The sequence below is a fragment of the Hylaeus anthracinus genome, unplaced genomic scaffold, assembly GCF_026225885.1.
Source record: "Hylaeus anthracinus isolate JK02 unplaced genomic scaffold, UHH_iyHylAnth1.0_haploid 11985, whole genome shotgun sequence".
NCBI classification, from domain to species: Eukaryota; Metazoa; Arthropoda; class Insecta; order Hymenoptera; family Colletidae; genus Hylaeus; species Hylaeus anthracinus.
The window spans coordinates 5096911-5116024 of record NW_026534333.1 but is presented as its reverse complement, the minus strand read 5'-3'; the positions used below and the strand labels follow the sequence as shown (position 1 = coordinate 5116024).

At 47.4% G+C, this 19114-nt stretch overlaps 1 protein-coding gene across 2 annotated transcripts in view; it reads right to left on the bottom strand.

Annotated features, from left to right (window-relative positions):
* Positions 1-292: 292 nt before the first annotated feature.
* LOC128887380 (zinc finger protein ush) overlaps positions 293-19114 on the bottom strand; it is a 62356-nt gene continuing 43534 nt past the window's right edge. Inside the window, exons 1-8 of one of the 2 annotated variants that reach the window (XM_054143212.1) lie at positions 6419-7730; positions 5969-6225; positions 5128-5521; positions 3276-3992; positions 2782-3187; positions 1503-1761; positions 1167-1400; positions 293-844 (exon numbers count right to left, since the gene is read on the bottom strand). In XM_054143212.1, the coding sequence (XP_053999187.1) occupies positions 416-844; positions 1167-1400; positions 1503-1761; positions 2782-3187; positions 3276-3992; positions 5128-5521; positions 5969-6225; positions 6419-6470 (2748 nt within the window). In that variant the 5' untranslated portion in view covers positions 6471-7730 and the 3' untranslated portion in view covers positions 293-415. Of the gene's footprint in view, positions 845-1166; positions 1401-1502; positions 1762-2781; positions 3188-3275; positions 3993-5127; positions 5522-5968; positions 6226-6418; positions 7731-19114 lie in introns of those variants that run through there. The other variant, XM_054143210.1, reaches the window with a different exon arrangement.

Sequence of the window (19114 nt, the reverse complement as noted above, 5' to 3'; positions counted from 1 at the left end):
GTATTACTTCGTATAATTTTCACGCTCGATTTTTTTTTTTTATTTCATCCAGTCAATCCAAAGCGAACTACCAAACGCCCACTACCACGACGACCTAAAATATCGCTGCTACATCGAAACGTCGCTTTATTATTCCGCAGCTCCGTGACCATGCGCGCGTATGTACAACACGTCGGTTAAATCAACTTATAAGTACAAACAATTCCCTGGATCAACAGAAATCACACAACGGTAGTCAACTAAATCGGATAATCGGTAATTCTATTATATATATATATAATATATATATGTATATATATATACATATATATATATATAAACTGGCAACAATTAACAGTCCCGTTGGGTCGTCCCGCTGGCGACATCTAAGAACGATCACCTTGGATGAAGATGCTTACTCGCATCCTGAGAGTCTTTAAAGTACGGACGCCTCCGTCCTGCCACTGGGAGGTGGCGTGGTGTGGCTGCTTGAGTTGTTATTGTTGTTGTTGTTGTTGTTATTGTTGCTCGCCTCGCCAGCGTGGCTCGAACAGTAGAACTTCTTGTGAGCTATGAAGGTGCTCAGGTAGTTGAAGCTGATGTCGCACGACCGACAGTAACGCGGACCGCTCTTGTTGGGGTCTAAACTTTCCTCTGGCGGTGGCGTATCTTCGCGTTCCTGTTTCACCTTGCTCGTAACCGTTGGCGGCGGAGGTGGTGGTAATGGCTGAGGACTCTTTCGAATCTCGGCCTTACCGTTCACCTGCACCTCCGCTGGAACCTCTTCGGGAGTGGTAGCTGGGGGAGGTTCTGGGGTCGGGAGGACCGTCTCGTCATCGAGCACGCACGTTATATAATTCTCCTCCTGAAAAACGAGAGAACGATTATTTACAAACGTTGGTGACGCATGAAAAACTCTGAAAAATGAGATCAATCCACTTGTCATTCAAGATTACGAGTATTAGAGTCTCAGAATTTTGGTCATGTACCGTCCGATACATTTATGCGAGATGTGCCTTTAAGCGCACCTTGAATAACCTTGTGAAACAAGTCACTGGAATTATCAGTGTACACTTTCCTGTGTCGTCCAAGCACGCTACTTGAATTTGCATCTCATTTCCTATGCATGCACAGAAGGGACATTTATACTGCGATGCGCGGACAGGACAATAACAGTACTTCCTTACCTGCAGATCGGTTCCACGTTTCTCGAAGTGCATCTTGATATGCGTCCTCATACCACGCAACGTGTTTCCTTTGTAACGACAAATCGTGCACCTGAAAGCCTTGACGCCCTGATGCGCATCCATGTGACGCTGAGCAGCTCCCGCTGTTGGACTAACCGCGCCGCATACGGGACATCTCCAACCACCTGTCGGTCCGCTGGTGCACGTGTGCGTACCTCCGGGCTCAATTACAGCCTATACAAATTCAAGGAAATGTAAAAATGACTCAGTGTTGAACTTTCGTTTCTGCAATATCGTAGATGTATCAGGTAATTCATACCAGAACGAACTACTTACTTTACACTTGGTGCATCTCGTGTGATGTTCCTGAGGTTCCGGCCTTTTGGGGCAGTAAAACGCTTGATGGGCCACAAGATTATCCATGGAGGCGAACTTGATGCCGCACGCTGCGCAGATAAGCTGGACTAAAGGAGGCGATGGTGTACCGGGTGGCGGTGGACTGTTGCTGACCGTGGTTTCCCTCGCTTGGCAATAATGTTTTTTGTGCGCGACGAAGTTCTCGTGTCGGCAAAAGACTATGTTGCATTCCTTGCATCTGAAGATTTAACAATTCCGAAGGATCTGTTAGTATTGCGTTATCTCTACATAGTATAAAATAAAGTCCCTGGCTTTTTCGTGTTGACATCAAGGGAAAAGAACCCAGGCGAAGCCGGGACAGGTCACTTGTGAAAAATAAATTCATTAGTGTATTAATCTATACGAAAGACTTTTTAACTACTCTAATAAACTTTAATTTAATAAAACAAATTTGAATTTTCCGCCATAAATTGGTGTCGCTATCTAGCGGCGAATAACGGAACTATTTTAAGTCCGATCAGCCCCGCTATCGGGAAAACGCTCAAGTTTGTCCTCGAATAGTTTCCCTGTCAATGATAGATGGAGCCATTTGTTTTTTTTTTTAATTACAAAATTAAGAGTTTAGGGCTCAAAAATGATTCTCATTCATATTTTAATATTACAATGGTTGTTCACTTATTTGTTTTCGAATATAACAAAAAAAATTGTAGGAATACTTGTATCGCCATCTAGCAGTGAACAAGCCAAACTAATCGGCAACAAACTTGGGCATTCTCCCGGTAGAGGACGACAGAGGTATTTGTAGTTTTTTGTTGTTGATATATTTAAAAACAAATAGGTGGACAATCATTGCAATATTAAAATATGAATGAGAATCATTTTTGAGTCCTGAACTCTTAATTTTTCAATTAAAAAAAAAAAAAAAACAACAAATGGCTCCATCTACCATTGACAGGGGAACTATTCGAGGAGAAACTTGAGCGTTTTCCCGATAGGGGCGCTGCTGACCATACTCCGAAATTAGTTCGGCCTGTTCACCGCTAGATGGCTATTGATTTGAGCGAAAATACCGGATTCTCGCAAGAGAAATCGCGATAGTTTAAAAGTTTTAAAAACAGGGCTAGTTAATAACAAAAAACCAAAGAATAATTTTCCCTTTACAAGGTAAAATACAACAGAGGATCGTTTCAAGAGTAATTCTTTGATACGAATGTCTTATTTCTAGGGATGGTGGTGTTCAAACTCGAAGGCAACATACCTCGAGACACCCTGTTTGACGAGGACGCCAGGAACAGGCGGTGGCGGGAGCTCGGCAAGTCTCAGAGCGAGCTCCGTCGGTGGAGGCGGTGCAACAGTTCCAGCTGCCGTTGGAGCGGAGCCGATCGACCTCGCTCTGGGACTACCGCTTCCCCTGGATCTCGGGCTTCCAGGTGGCGGAGGCAGAGAGGAAGGAGCCGGCGACACCCTGTTTTCCTTTTCGTCCTGATGCGCTGGCGACTTTCTGACGCTGAGATCGAGAGGCGCCGAACCGGGCGGCGACGTGGACGACGCTACCACCGACGCTGGCGTTGTCGGCTTGTTCGCTGCTCGAAGGACCGGAGGAGGTTCGACCACGGCGTTTTGCGCTGTGGTTGCTAGGCCTCTGGTCATTGGCTGGAGATGGCCTGCGAGAAGACGTTACTTACGTTGACGATATTGCATGCTGTTGAAAATTTCGATACTTAATCGAATCGTTTGATGTTCGATACGAACCATTTGGAAGAAGGAAGCACGCAGTGTCGGGCGCAGGCAGAGTCGGCGCGGCCAAGACGCTGGCTCCGCGAAACAGGGAGTACGGCACGATCAGAATGGGGTTGGTGGGTAAAGCCAGGCACGGCTGCGGCGGCGGAGAGTCACCAGGACTCGCGCTGGTCGGCGGTGACGCCTTGACGGACGACGAGGCCGCGCTGGTCGTTGGCGGTGTGTCCTTGACGACGTGCCTGGTGCTGCAATAGTGAGTTTTGTGCGCTCTGTAGGTCTTGAGCGAGCTGAATCTGATGTCGCAGTTTCTGCAGTATCGCTCCGCCTCCTCGTTCAACGAGCCGTTGGAAGCTGCCGCGGCGCCGCTTCCTGGCGTGGTGGCTGGAGTCGGTGCCGCCGGTATCGTGGGCGGCGCCGGAGACGCTGCGTGCATCCTCATGTGTCTGTTCAAGGAGACCTTCTTATCCGCGCTGTACGAGCAGTGGGGACAGGCGTACGCCTTTCTCACTTCGAACTTGTTGGATTTCTCCTCGTCCTCGTCGTTCGCGGCGTCTTCCTCCAGCCGCGGACGATGGGCGCAATAGAAGGTGCGGTGGGCCTCCAGAGTGCTCGCCGAACTGAAGCGGATTCCGCACGGTGGACAAATCAGAGGCGCTGGCCTGGCTGGCTCCACGGTGATCGTCTCTTTGCCGTCGGTTTGCAGCACGAACAACCGACCAGATGCGATTGCTGAAACGTTTCTCCGTTTAATACGTCGATTTATATTATCCGCTCGGACACGACGCGTTTCCGATCAGTTCGGTTCCGACAAAAGCAATGTGGTATTTATATCATCAGTTCGCTTTCGACAACGACAGGCAACGAACATTACTGATTATCGTCGAAAATGTTTCACACCTACCTTTTAAAAATCTGTGCTGTGTAGCATTGTTATTAGATGATGAGAAAGAAAACCAGATAAGAGAACGTCGTTTTGCGGTTCATAAAATGTTCAAGAATGGAAAGATGTGTGGAGAATATTGGACCCTATTCAGACAATTAATGGATGATGATGAAAAATTCTTACAATATTTTAGGATACCTATTTACGATATTTAATTTGTAAATAAATTAACGCAACACGTCTGTTCTGTCGCAAGATTTTGCGGTCACGCATCGCTTCAGACAAATTATTCTATTCGAGAATGTCGGTCGTCATATGTCTGAAACAGAACGCGTTTGAACCGATCCATTACGATATATGTAAACACTCGTGTTTAATAACACAAAACAATATTTGTCGGAATCGAACTGATCGGAAACACGTCGTGTCTGAACGGATAATATAAATCGACCTTAATACGTCGATTACCGTGTCAGTCGAGTATCAATGGTATCGATACGGTAAAACTAACGAGACCCGGATTACTTCTAAATTGTAGCGTTTGGTGTTGCTTACTTTGGTAAACTACTCAGAATTGATTTGTACTTGTCGTTTTAAGCCTAGCTCAACCAAAATACCGCTCGTTTGAACTCTAATACCCCTTTCATACGACGATGTTAATAGTTTCAACAGACAGTTCGAATCAATTATTAGATTGTCCCAAAAGTTTCTTTCGTGAGTTGCATTCAATTATTTTCTGTGGCAGTGTTTATATAAATAGACAATCTAATTTCTTAGACATTGATGCTGTAACAGTAATGAAGCGAAATGAATCGTACACAATTCGGTAATGTAACATGAAACATCAAATATTGTGTATATATTAATTATTGATAAAACGAAAGAAACTTTCGGGACAACCTAATGTATAGAGACTATAGCAGACCCAGCAAGATCAAACTCGATAGAAGGATCTCTGTATCAACCAGAACTCGATGTTACCATTCTGAAGACCAGCTGGCGAAGGTGGCACAGGATTCGGCGGCGAGGTGTTCTCCGGTTTGACGGTAAGCGCGGCTACGGTCGCGGGTCGGAGAGCAGGATCCGTCGCCAGACTAGCATTGAGTCTCAGTCTTGGTGTAGCTTCGTCGTCGGGTTTGAGCTTCTTCTCCGAAGGAGGGTCGTCCGCGTTGGATCGCTTCGAGGAGTCCTCGGAGTCTCTCCTGCAGACGGACTCCCTTCTTCGAATCGAGGAGGACGAGGAAGACGACGACCTCGGCTGGCAGTCCTCCTCCTTGACCACGACCATACCCTCCTCGTCCATGTCTTTGGGACTCGTCTCTCGCGCCTGATTGTGCCTCGAGGTAGCATGTCGGTCTCTCAAGCTCCTAGCGACCTGAAAACGGTGAAAGTCGGCGATGAACAGGCGAACGCGTTAGAAACTTGGGTTTCCTGTTATAGTCGAAACAGAACATCAGTCTTGTAAACATTTATTTTTCCGCGACGATTCACGCTTTTCTAGGTTGTAACACTTGTGTATTTGCTGGTACAATGCATGTATTTCAAATTAGTGCATCGTATCGTATGTATCGTAAGGCCGATCGCACACGGACGTAACCGATCAGTTTCAAACCACTCTGAAACTAGTTGCACGCGGCGGTGGATCCAGGTAAAACAAAGATAGTGGAGTAGGTAAAACAAAGAGCGCAAACGGTTTGCAACACTAATTTCAAATCGGTTGCGCCGTGTGCGATCGGCCTTATATAACATAAGTAAACTACATATATAGTTAATTGTATATCAAGTATGAGGTGCAACTTCCGAGGTGGTAGCGAACTGTTACCTCGATATCTTCGGTAAGACTAGCCAGCCGTTTCCTAGCGTCCTCAGAGAGCACGCTGAGCCTCAATCTGATGTCCTCGGCGGCCGAATTCGCGATACCGACCGAGGAGGGTGGATGATTCAGTCTCGGTGGTGGTGGCAGGCTCGATTCCTCCTCGACGACTGGCGCGATCGGGCTGGAGACTGCCGATCCACCGCCGTCCACGCCACTGCTCACCGATGGTGTTTTCTCCGAGTCGCTCCATTCTTCATCCTCCCCTGAAACGAGCAAAGTCACACGGTTAATCTCAAGTGTTGACTCGTATATGTCCAGCTTAACAGTTCCGAAACACTTTGTTCAGTATTTTAATGTTAACGAAGTGAATTCGATAAACACTCGGGTATTTAAATAGACAGCATTTATCGAAAATATTTTCTTTCGGGTTACGTTTAACGAGAATACTAGCCCTACATTTCCTGAAGGCGGCCCAACGGCGATCCACCGTCTCCCGAGAAACGACCATAGCCACAAAGCGGATCCACGTGGAAGGAACGGCCGCGGTGGCGTAGCCGGAAGTGGTGGCCAGCGGAAGAAAGTACAAGAAAAAAGCCGGCACGCACGTTGAACGATGCGTCTCTATGGCCGTTCGGCTCCCTAATGGTCGTTCGCCACGCCAGCCTTTGCGTACCCTCTGTTCCCTTCTCCTCTGCCCTTCCTGCCGCGACCTATCTCTCTCTATTCATCTATCTATCCCCCTACCGGGCACCTCCACCCCTCTCGCTGCACCCTTCTCGCACGCCTCTGGGATCCCCACCATTCGACGTGGCGCGTCGCGACGTGTCGGTCCGACGCCGAAGGGTGCCCGCTCTCGCCACGGAATCTTGGATAAAGCTGCCGGGGTTGTTTCGGGTTATTGGGCACTCGACATCCTACGAAACGGAACCGTCTTTCCTGGAACGCTTTGGGAACACTTTGGGAATCTCTGTCCCGCCTGTTCGTGAAGATTCCGACGCCTGATTGCCTCGCACGGCGATAGACGGATCCTTCTTTGACCTTGCTTATCTTCCCCCATCTATTTTCGGCCACGTGAAAGTTGAAGGATCACGAACACCGGGGATCGGTTTTGAAACAGGTTTTAGGCGTGATACCGTGTCCGAGTTCTAAGCCACCGGCTGGATCGTTTTACGAGAGGAGAACTTGGGGACCTCGTTGATCATCGATTTGTACATTTCTTATCGAAGACGGTCTCCCTTTATTTTGCAGCTTGTACCCACTACTGAAGAGACTAATTAACGAAGGAGTGAAGAATCGAAGAAGTGCGACATCGATGCGTAAACTGCTACACTAGACTGCAATTGGACTTCGGTAAGACTAGGAAAAGAGGAAAGCAGGAGAGGAGAGGAAACAGCGACCTGCGAAGGTCGAAGAAAAAAGAAAAAGAAAAAAGAAAGCAGACGTAAAATTTAAAGAAACATTTTTAAATTCGTCCTTGTGGTTTGCGAAGAGTCGCCGTGTTGACACTTTCTCGTTTAGCCATACGTCTTTCCCGATCTCGAGGGTACTCGCAGACCAGGTGACGGAGACGCCCAGATGAATTGTCTTCCAAACTAAGACGTCGTGATTCGTGTTAAATGTCGAGGCTGCTGACAAGAAAATGTTACCAGTCGATCACCCCGAATCACCAGGCTGCCAATCGCAGCCGTTCCGACACCTCGGATAACCGCAACCATACGCTCTTTTCGCAGATCTCGAGGATATCCGCGGACCAGGACACTGTGCCGTCCAGGTGGGTTGTCCTCGAAATCGAGACGACACGCGTATCGGCCGTCGAATTACCCGGATGCTTTAATTGCCTCCTTGGGCGAGGCTCGACGAGGCGTCCACGCGAGCGAGAAGGAGAAACTACAGAGACGAAGGGCGAGGAGGCGAGATGCCAAAGGAGATTGGGCAGAGGGTTGCAGCGCACTTCTAGGCTATCCTGCGCTCGCATCTACAGGACAGTCGTGTTCCTTCTGCCTCTCTGTAAATAAGCGGTCATCGATGGAGCGGCAGCAGGCCTCGGCCAGCACCACGTTCCTCTTGTCTCTCCCTACTACCATTTTTTCTTCTTCGGCTCTCTCCCTCTCTCTTTTCTAATGCTATCTCCTTCGTCGTCTATTTCTTCGTCTGCTTGTTGTACTTCCTAGGTATATACCAGGAGCCCCCGACAGCATTCTTAATTGCACGCGCGTACAAGCTACCTGGGATCGCGGGATGTCCGTCTGCCGCGGATTTAGACTGGAGCTCTTGATCGCACCCGGATACACGGGTAATACGATCGCGGTTATCCAGGAGACAGAGATCCGGTACGTGGTTAACACTGTCACGACTACCAGGGGGTCGAAATTGAGGGAGGAAGTGGGCTAAAAACATTTTTATTGGGCGTTTCTCTTCGGTTTTTGGGGATACAAATTTTTATATCGAAAAATCGACTCGGCGAGTCGAATACATGGGTGGTTGAACGGGACAAGTATTTACAGTCGAGTAAAAATAAATCGAGGTTGCGGAGGAAAAGATCTTTGCAAGAGTTGGCGTGTTAAGTGTTGACTTTAAGGGTCTGTATATTTTTGAAATAATTTGTGTCAGGAAAATTATTGGTACGATTCCAGTATGTTTATCTATAAAATCGAGACAATTTATTATATGCAATTCAAAATACGGCAGGATTTGATAGAAGAGTCTCGCCAGAAAACCGTACAAAATTGACTTGTACAGTTTTTCGGTGCGTTAGTATGTCGACTTCTACAGTACATAAAATTCAATTCTCTACTGTAGGAGTGTGATATACATATAATACGAGGGTAAGCGTGTGAGTGTGTCCGTGAATGCAACGGTTGCGTGGTTACGCGGTGTGATTTGTTATTTATAATAATTCGGAGTTCAGTTCGGTCGAGGCAGTTGTAAAAGTCGGATAATAAAATATACGTTGTCAAACTGCAAATTGTTTAAAAGTCATTTGATTCCTACACTACCTGCTACTGTTTCTGCGATTAACTTGCCAACGGAACGTTTGGCTAGACAATGTATTAATTAAATAGGCTGCAAGTCCGTTTCTACCCGACTTTTTGCCTTTCATTCCAGTTACCGCCTTCGACCATTCTTAATTGCGCGTGCATGCAACCGTTCCCGATCGAGAGGGCTGCACCTTGCTCGCCTACAACCACCTATAACCGCCACCAACCACCTCCGGGCGCTGAGGGTGTAATATATCTCGAAAAGAAGAGGTGGAGAATGGGGGAGGGGGATGGGTGGGGGGAACACGGCCGCCATTAACATATCCGCGGCCTGATAAGCCTTTCTCAGAACCGATACCGCGCCCGTGTACACCTTCGGCCCCGCTTTATGCGAGAAACGAACAGCCCGTAGCCGCGTGAGAAACGGGGATCGGAAGCTCTGCTCTTTGCCTTCGCTCGCTTTGTCGTCGTGCGTGTTCCGATTGTTTAGTTGTTCAGCCAATTCGAGGGGTTGTACTCCCGATTGTGTTAAGCTTCAACGGTACGAAGAATTTTGGGCAGAGTCGCTATGTTTTATATAAAATAAAGACGCATCGTACCTGTTTGAATGGAATTTTGTAAAATTATCTTTATACTATTTATTTTTTCCAGATACTGGCCGCAAAAGAAGCGATCGAGAGGAAAGCAGTGCGAAACAAACACTGGGAAGTAAGCATGAAAATCGGAGGAGAGTTTCGTACAATCGGTCCGCTCTGTTTAAACATACATCTATTTATTATTCGGATCTTGGCTTATAGATTGCTGTATCAGTCTCGATTCTGTATAAATAACAATCATGATTTCGTCGTGTTATCTACAAGGCATTCGGCTGTGGCTGAGGATCACTGGGGCAATTTACCACCATTTAAAACGAAATAAATTATGCGCGACGGGCGTTAAACTCGAAGCCTGGTCGATAATGTTTATCATTCCGTTTTAAAACATTGCACGTCCTTCGCATTTAAGGAGTTAATTACGGCATGGAAATGAGATATGCTTTAAGTGGTAGTTCACACTTCCAGCCGACGATTAATATTTTTATTAAACTTGTCAGGAGAAAGAAGATCTTCCCGTAGATAAATTCTCAATTTCCATATCGTAATTTCTCAAACAATTTCCTCGAGCTTTCCTGTACGTTCTTCTCTTTTTCGACCATCGGCGTCCGTGTTCCCCGACCGAGACTGAAAAAATTATAATGCGAAAATAAATACTCCGCATGCTCGGTCATTATATTTAGGCAGCAACCTTTCATACATCACACGACACGTGGCTCGTTTTCGGTCACGTAACGCACCATGATTTATCGCGTCACGTGCTCCGCGACTACTTCTCAAAACATCGCGTTTTTAACATACGCTAGCATCGTTATTGATTCCTGTAACGGGCAAACTTTCTACAGGTATTTTTCGTTAATCGTACGGATCGAATAAAGGACCTGAGGTCTTTCGGTGTCTTGGAGGAATCCGAATTACAGGAGGACCTAGGTAATTGCAATGTTATTGTAATGCAGGGGATGGTTCCTTAGGGAGAAAGTAAAGATCGAGGTGAACGGAACAAGTATAGTATTGAGCACGAATAGCGAGAAATATCGTACATAGAAGACTTCTTTAAAGCGATTGTATAGGGAATAGATACAAAGGTAATAAGTTTGGGTAATATGCGTGGTCGGAGAGCCTCGCGCTCTCTCATAAATAGGAGCAGCGAGAGAGGAGAAGAAGAAGAAGAAGAAGAACGGTGTGTGATTGCGAATCGGCGTGCGTGTCGAGTAAAGTTTATTGCGATTATCTAGTACTAGTGATTAATAAAAATATATTGAGTTTGTGTTTAAGAGGAAAACGATTTAACTGCGTTTTATTTATAAAAAACCTGACACTTCTCTTTACTGGATTGGATGCCTCTGTTATTGCAAGAGTTCCAGCCCTGTTTACCTACAGTGACCGAGGCTCTACTGTGTAGCTTTACAAAATTTACGTGATAATCGTCAATAAAGAAGGAACAATGATGTCGTAGTATCCCTTCGTCGATGCACCTGATCTTAAAGGATGCCCTATCGAAGAATAAAAAGCGAAGTTTTCTTTCCTAACAACCTTGGTAGGATGTTTGACCAAACATTATTTCCCTAATCGTCTGTATCGTTCCAGGTTGCTCGGGGATCGCTCGGTGATCGCATCCACCTAACCGTGAGGACATCCGCCGCTTCCTCCACGGGCAGGCCATCATCCTGCAGCGGCTGGACGCGTAGCGAGCAGAAGGCTAAGGTACACACCGGTGGCAGGAAAACGAGCGCAACGGTAGCAGCTTCATCGGCGCTATGCAAATAGGATCCTGATCGTGACGCGGGTAGGCAAACACGCGACGTACAGGTAACAGGCAGGGCTGGTGAGCAGCCCTGAGTGAGTCCTCTCCTCCTCCTCCTCCTCCTCGCTCGGACTCCTCTTCTTCGTCGTCTTGTTCCTCTTTCCAGTCGTATTATGGTAGTGTGCGCCCTCTTTTCACGGGGCCACGACCCATGCCAGGAGATGCATGCCATTCGTACCGATGCATCCATGAACACTTTGCTTTTCTCTTTCTGTCTCCTCCACTCTTTGTCTCTCCCGGCCGCGCGCCGTCTCCGTCCTGCCGACGGTCAGCGATGCCTTTTTCTCTTCAGCTCTCTACACGCTGCATCGTGGAGATATGCTAATGCAGCCGTCCCGATCGTGACACTGCGGCTGCTAAGTGAGAGCTCAAGTCGCAACCTTCTCATCGGCTCCTACGCCGCGCTTCGGCTTCCTCGTGGCTCGTCGATCTCGCTCTCGGCCGGTGTTCCTGGCACCGAGCACACCCGCCGGCGGAGAATCTTTTTCTTGACGTTGACAGTCGTCCCTGTTTCGGCGGAGGGCTTTACGACGCCCTGCGAGATCCACTGCCAGCCAGCTGACGCTGATGGCCTCCGATAGATCACGGGAGGTGAAAATTGCTCCTTCGTGACGCGAGGTAGGTTCTAGATTGGACAGGTTCGTCGAGGATCAACGCGTTCTTTGAAGCTGCTTGGAGGCTTGTAATCGGTTGTTAAACAAATCCGTGCGAAATATTTATATGCTTTCTTCGCTAGAGTTTGAGGTTATCTACACGTTCCTAATTCGGATGAAACGTGGATCCAGGCCTAATAGATAGACTTGATAGGTTGGACCGCCATAGTTGCTGTGAATATCTACTACAAATTTTGGGAACTAATACGGTCGATCTCATAAATATTCGTACCCTCTATATTTATTGAAGAGGTTTGACTAAATTAAGTAATGGTTTTGATATTACCAAATTTTTCATTATACGTGTATACATTTATATATACATCAACATATTTATACAAACATGCGCTTGGAAACAACAAACCTTCTATTCAATTTAAACAAATTTAATGAACGTAGAGGGTACGAATATTTACGAATGTTAGAGTAAAATAAATGTATATTCTATGTCGGAGGTCTGCAAAGAGGGTCACCTCCCAACCCACAGGTGAAGCAACGAAGCACACCCCTCCGCTTCGTAGGACACCCTCGAAACAGATCTTTCCAGCTCCCAGCAGTGCACGGCCCCGTCATCATTCAATTAACCCTCCGAGCAGTCAACACCCTCCAAGAACGTTACGTTTACTCTCTCGGTCGACGGGCACCGTAGAGGGGGTCCCTGACATCATTGCTTTTATCAGATAGAGACATAAAGTATCGGTGTCCGCAGGCAGCTCGTACATTCGCCGTTCGCGGGAGATATCCCGCCCGTTAATTCAACTTTTACCCGACGATTTACAGAGAAAACTTGACGCGTCCACGGTTCCGGTGGCCGCAAAGGGTTAAACGTCGATGGAGGCGATCAATTCAATTCGTCCCGTTACACTTAACTCCTCAAGATTCAGCGGGCATCGCGCAAGCACACCTCATTAAAACGCAAATCTACCCGATCGATCCGATATCTCCGATCTGCCTTTATTCCGGGCCTGCTCTCCGTGTCGTTTTTTTTTCGTCGACCCACGAGGAGGTGGCGGGTTGGGAGGATGCGAGCAGAGGAGGGACTGTGCGCGGAGGATCTTGTACAGACCGTCCACGTTCGTCCATCCCTTCCAAGAAGTTCAGATCACGTCGCGGAGCACATTATTCATGCAAAGCTCTTACTACGTCCACCTTCGTCTCTATCTGGGTATCAACACGCATGGCTATACGTGGCCGTCATACGTGTAGTGACGGCAGCGAGCCGACTCGAATTGTCTCGGATCTATGGTCAGGAATTTCGTGGGACGCCGCGACCAGGGACACGTAGATCGCACGCTCGGATGGTTTGGTATTCTTCGCATTTTTAATGGCGGCGAGAGTCTAGGTGGCCGAAGCTAGAGTCTCTGGAAGGTAATTTCGTTGAGGTGTAGCAAGAAGGAAGTTTCAACTGCTTTCAACCTGGGAACAGGATATCGATGATGTTCGGATGTTCCTGGACGACGATTTTAATTACTCGTTATTTACTGACGGGACTTACTAGTCCCAATTTTCTCACGGTACTGCATTAATTGAACGCTTTGAAACCTATTGCGACTTTCAAGTCCACTTCTACGAAGTTCGTTTCTAATTGTTGCTCCCTTTGTAGGTCCCTAGACTTCGCAAAAATTCTCACGAGTCCTGGTCGATAAAGCTTGAATAGCCAACGTGTAAAATTATAAATAGCAGCGTGACTCAGCAGAGTCCCACACTGGATCGATCGGTGTTACATCATCGACTCGATTTATCCGGTAGATCGATTTGTCGAACGAGGGAATAGATGATCGAGCCGTTCGAGCAGATTACAAGAAGCTATCCCGGCGTTATTCCTAAAGAAACCGAGGATCCCTAAAAGGATGTCGTACATTTTTAACGAAAGGAAAGCTCGCGGCCGTGATCGTCGCGAGTCGACTGGGAAATTTAATTACACCGGGCTAGCGATTCGATCAAAGATCGCCCACGGATCGCATCTCTGCATGATTTCGATGAACGCGACACGGTCCCGAGGATCGCTAAACATTTACGCGTCGCGTGTTGGCGCGTCCATGTAAGAGCGTTTACGGCCAGCGAGCGTGTGCACACACGTAGGACAATAATGATAGTAATTATGCTAAAGGGCGACGATAAATCCCGGTGGCGATATCGTGACGAGATAGCGTAACATTTCGACTTTCAGCCATTACCACTTAATTACTCGATCGGCCGACCCCGATCCGTACGAAATACATGCCAATTACTAGCTGGGAATATTATTAGTTTATTGGGCTGATTGAATGGAGATAATGCCGGCCGTTATTGTCGGTATTACTGGTTACCATGTTCTAATGGTAGGGTTTATTAGAGGATACTGGGTGTTGTTACTGTTGACTTTGCGATGCACTGGTAATTTCATCCCCATCGACGCCGTTGCTGGATTATTAGATACAAGGTACAGGGAGGGAGCAATTATTTCAAGATGTGGTGGTGGTTCCTTACCGCCTCAGGGATTGCGTGGAAATTCTTGTTCCCGTAAGTTCTCGGTTGTTTAATCCACGTACTGCGGATGTAATAATTTTTATATGGGGTGTCATAACTCGAGTTACAACGACAGTCGTATAGTATTGCCATTTAAGATGGTTGTGTCGTATACCAGGCTGCAGCAAAACCCACGCTGCACGATAAACGCGTGTACATCTTACGCTACACAAGTAGTAGTATATCGAACCATTTGTACATTAAAACGTAGACCTTGTTAACTAAAATTTCTATCTCGTCACATTGTCACGCGTGTAGCCTCCGCTAGGATCTGTTACTCAATCTTCCCAACAGGCCCAGAATTCTGTCTTCCTCCTTCCACTGTCTCATACTTTAGCGCGAAAGGATTTCGCGCGAATCCTTGGGTATAAGAGAGCCGTATCGTTGATCATTTCGTTAACGTCGTCGAATCCCTCATTAATTTCGACTCATAGGTCTCCGCAGCTATCGGGTCCGAATATCAAACTCCCAGCCTCCCCCAATCCGACCGACTTAACACCACAATTCTTCCCAGGCGTCACGAATATAACCCATTAATCGAATTTCGTCGGTGCATCATCATTAAAGCCGGTTCGCTGGTAGTTAACCAGCGTCCTCCGTCCGTTCGCGCATTGTCTATTGCGGCTGTAAATAAATAGATAAACAAATGATCCCCATAAATTTCCATACGATTGTGGCCACGTCGAAAGCATTCTGGTACGGAGAGAACGATCTCCGATCAGCGCCGGGACGCAGCTGTTTCTTCTTTTATCGCGCGACAGGAACAGGATCCGTGCAGGTCGTTTCGCTTGCTAGCAGGACCTTCGAGAGACGTTATCGGTACTCGCAATCTGTCACCGACTTGGTTTTCACTGCTTTTGCTGGTCGTTTATTTTTATTATTTCTTTTTTTTTTTTTGTCTTCTGTTCCCGGCGAAAACCAGAAACCTGGATCGTCCAATCTGCGCTGAGGGGGGAGGGGGAGGGGAGGGGGGGGGAACATTGCGCGAGCATCTTCTGCGTTTCTAGTCCAATAAGGCGAGCGTCGAACAACGCGCATTATTCGATTTTCTGAAGTGTCGACGCCTGAGAACAAAAGACTAAACGCGGCGTTCGGCTGGCGTCCCTAATGGGTAGAATATTGTGATCAGAGGTGTCTGAGCAAATGCAAAGTAACGTAAAGCAAGGACCGACGCGTTGAACGCCACCGTCACCCATATATGGTGAAAATTTTCAAGAGTGATAGTCATGCAGCCGAGGTGCTGAATGAATGTAAAGAACGAACGAATGCAAGGCTGGTACGTTGAGTACTCGAGTTACAGGATTTCGCAGCCTTATAAATAAAACTCACTGGTTCGTTCGGTCTCCTCGAACTCCTTGACCCCGCGATTCGCCATAATTGCCAGCGCATCGGCGGCTCTCTGGTCGATTTAAATTACCTGGCGCAAATAAGAAGGAAAAAATCGCGCCGCAAAGGGTTGAAGCCCGATGCACTCCCGTGAGGCGTGAGCAGCAACGAAAAAGGAGAAGGTTTATCGGGGCGAGTGTCTCCGCGGTGTCAACGGCTGGTATCTCTTAATGACTGGCCCATCTTTTAAGGCTTAATCGTCGACACGTATAAACCATATCCTGCCCTCTGCATATTCAATGCGCGTGGTACACGGGCTCGTGCTGCGTACACGCGTTGGAAATTATCTGTGCCGCCTCCACCTTCGATTAAAATTCCGAATTCCCGTATTCAAGAAGGAATAAAACATCCGCGACGATAGGGGACGTAGAAACTCGTGGACGTTATCTCGGCTTTTATTCCCTCCCCTCCTTTGGCCGGAGTTGGGCGGTTTTGAAGACTCGAGCGGACTCGTTCGCGTGTCTTCGCGGTGATTCTTATTAATTTGTTTAATTTATGGGTAGAGACAATCTGCAGTGGTTACAGTAGAATATACTAAAATGATTTCTTTACATTTTATAATTTCTAAAGGTCCCAGAACGGAGTTATTGTTAAACAAACAAGAACCGTGTAACAACCGGCCCGCTCCTCGGCCACTTTCGTCAGCCACCGAGGCGAGATAAACCCATTCACGGGGACCAACAAAGGCCCGTGGGCTCGAGGATCCTCGCGACGAAAATAAAACAAATCCTGGCAATTATATTCACGAAATATTCCGACGAGCTCTGGCGATACCATCGAGGGAGCCCCCTTTCTTCATTCTTTCGATACAATCAACGAAAATGGATCTGGATCGAGTCTCATTGTGGCAGGAGAGGATACTACTACGACGTACCCGAAGGATCTCTGGAGGGCCGATGGAGAACACCGAACAGAGTGAGTGAAAAAAGAAGAGCCCCCCTCCCTCTCCCGAATAAGGGAGGGCGAGTGAAACAAGAGGAGAGACGAGAAGAAGATGGCCAGAGCTCGCTTCTCGTCTAGCTGAGAGATCTAATCTCTCGTTCCCGCGCTGCGTGCCTAATTAAAGATCGATATCTCCCGATATTATTGCACCCCCTCCCTCCACCCAACTTTCCAGCCACCACATCGCCCCTGCTGCCCTCTCCCCCCTCCGCCACGTAGCAGGTTATTAAATTCTCCTATCTCGAGGATCTGGACTGGCCGGTCCTACCCGTTGCTATCTGATCCGGTCAATCTTTAGTCTCGTTACCTTTCGGCCCTCTGTTCGGCCAGGATCGAGTCGATCCGACTCTTTACAAATTTCCACGAGGACCATCCTTGACTGGTCACGATCAGACGTCCCGGAGAACCGTGGACGCTACTCGATCCGCTGTTAACGCGTCGACCCGGAGCGACCGATTATATTGAGGTGAAACAGAATGGGAAAGGTAGTTGTAGCGGTTCGTGGAGCTATAGTAATCTTTTAGAAGCACTGATCGTGCCAAAGTCAAAGACAAGAAGAAGAAGAAGAAGAAGAAGAAGAAGAGGAAGTCATAGTATGGATGTTGAAAATTGGGAGCGTCGAAATTTGGGAGTGTTGAAAATTGGGGGCGTAGGAGATTGGGGACGATGGAAATCGAGGGCGTTGGAATTTGCGAGTGTTGAAAATTGGGGACGTTGGAGTTTGGGAGTGCTAAAAATTGGGGGCGTTGAAAATTGGGAGCGTTAAAAATGGAGGCTTTGGAGATTGGGGACGTTGGAGTTTGGGAGTGTTGAAAGTTGGGGACGTTGAACATTGAAAGCGTTAGAAATGGAGGCATTGGAAATTGAGAGTGTTGGAAATTGGGGGCATTGAAAACGTAGTAAAGCTTGTTTTGTAAAATCCTCTGCAAGTACGGTTTCGCAGGTAGCAGGGGTAGTCTGACGAGTCTGAATCGATGAAGAAACATCTGCAGGTCCTCGCGCGGTGTATCAATCGAAGGCACTGTGAACGCGGCTTAAACATTGAGACGTGACCAATGCTCGTTGCCACGAAGGCAATGCCACATCGGGCAATTATCGCTCCACAGGACCTCGGACGCGCATACATTAAGCCTGGCTCTCTCTCCTCCTCTCTTTCTCTCCTCATCGCCGAGTTTTCTGTCCTCCGAATGCGACCAAGTCGCCTGCGAACGACGAGGACGACGACGACGACGGCGAACCGACACACCAAGATTTCGTATCTGACCAGGACACTTCTCGCCTACCTTCTGGACGACGTTTTAAGATCGATATCGAACCGCTCTGGAAGTCGCCCGAATGAATAATTATCAATGGGAGGACCCGGTATATCTCGCCACCTTGCCCCTCACCGCCCCCACCCCTTTTGTCGTCTTTTTCGATTTTCCTTTCTCGTCGACGAGGACCTCGCTCGTGATCGCCTAGCGAGCTCCTGCTGCACGGAAACAAGGATTTCGGTATCAACACCCTGCAAAATCGATCTTTATACCTTTCGAGGATCTTGGATCGTTCCTGTCGTTGTCTGAAATTTTCGAGTATTTTTAGTGGAGATTTTTGGGTAGAGGGTTTAATTTCGAAATGCTGAGTATGGAGAAGAAAACAAGTATACAAATGTATACATACTTCGTCATTTTATAATGTAGCTACGCCAAAAAACACAAACAATTGTAAACAAATTGAAGTGTCTGAATTTTTCAGGGACGGGAGCAACAGGGATGGGAAGCAATTTCCACTGATCGAATCGTCGTAAGGTTGCCGCAAAATATCGGGAAGTCGATGCCGTCGAAGAGCATTATTTACGACCATGTCCAGGAACAATCCCCCGTGTCGCGAACTCTCACGTACTTATATACGTGCTCGGAGTTAAGCGTCCCGTTATATCTCGGTATAACCAGACTGCACATCCAGTAGCTGCTAAAATGTTCTAAGGACGTTGTATACAGACCATAAATACAGTCAGAGCGAACGAAAGAGGAAGATAGAGCGAGACGATGGATCGCTGTAAAAGTACGACCGTACAGAAATATCGACTGGGAGAGGGTAGTAATTCTTGAGGGCGCTGGAGAAGACGAAAACTACTTAAACTGTCTGCAAAGGCTCCGGGATGCTACCTTGGAAGATTAGTACAGCCCCCTCAATTTTCAACCACCCCAATTCTCAACGCTTCCAATTTTCAACGCAGTCAATTTTCAACGCTCCCAATTCTCAACGCTCTCAATTTTCTACTTTCCCCAATTTTCAACGCCTCTAAA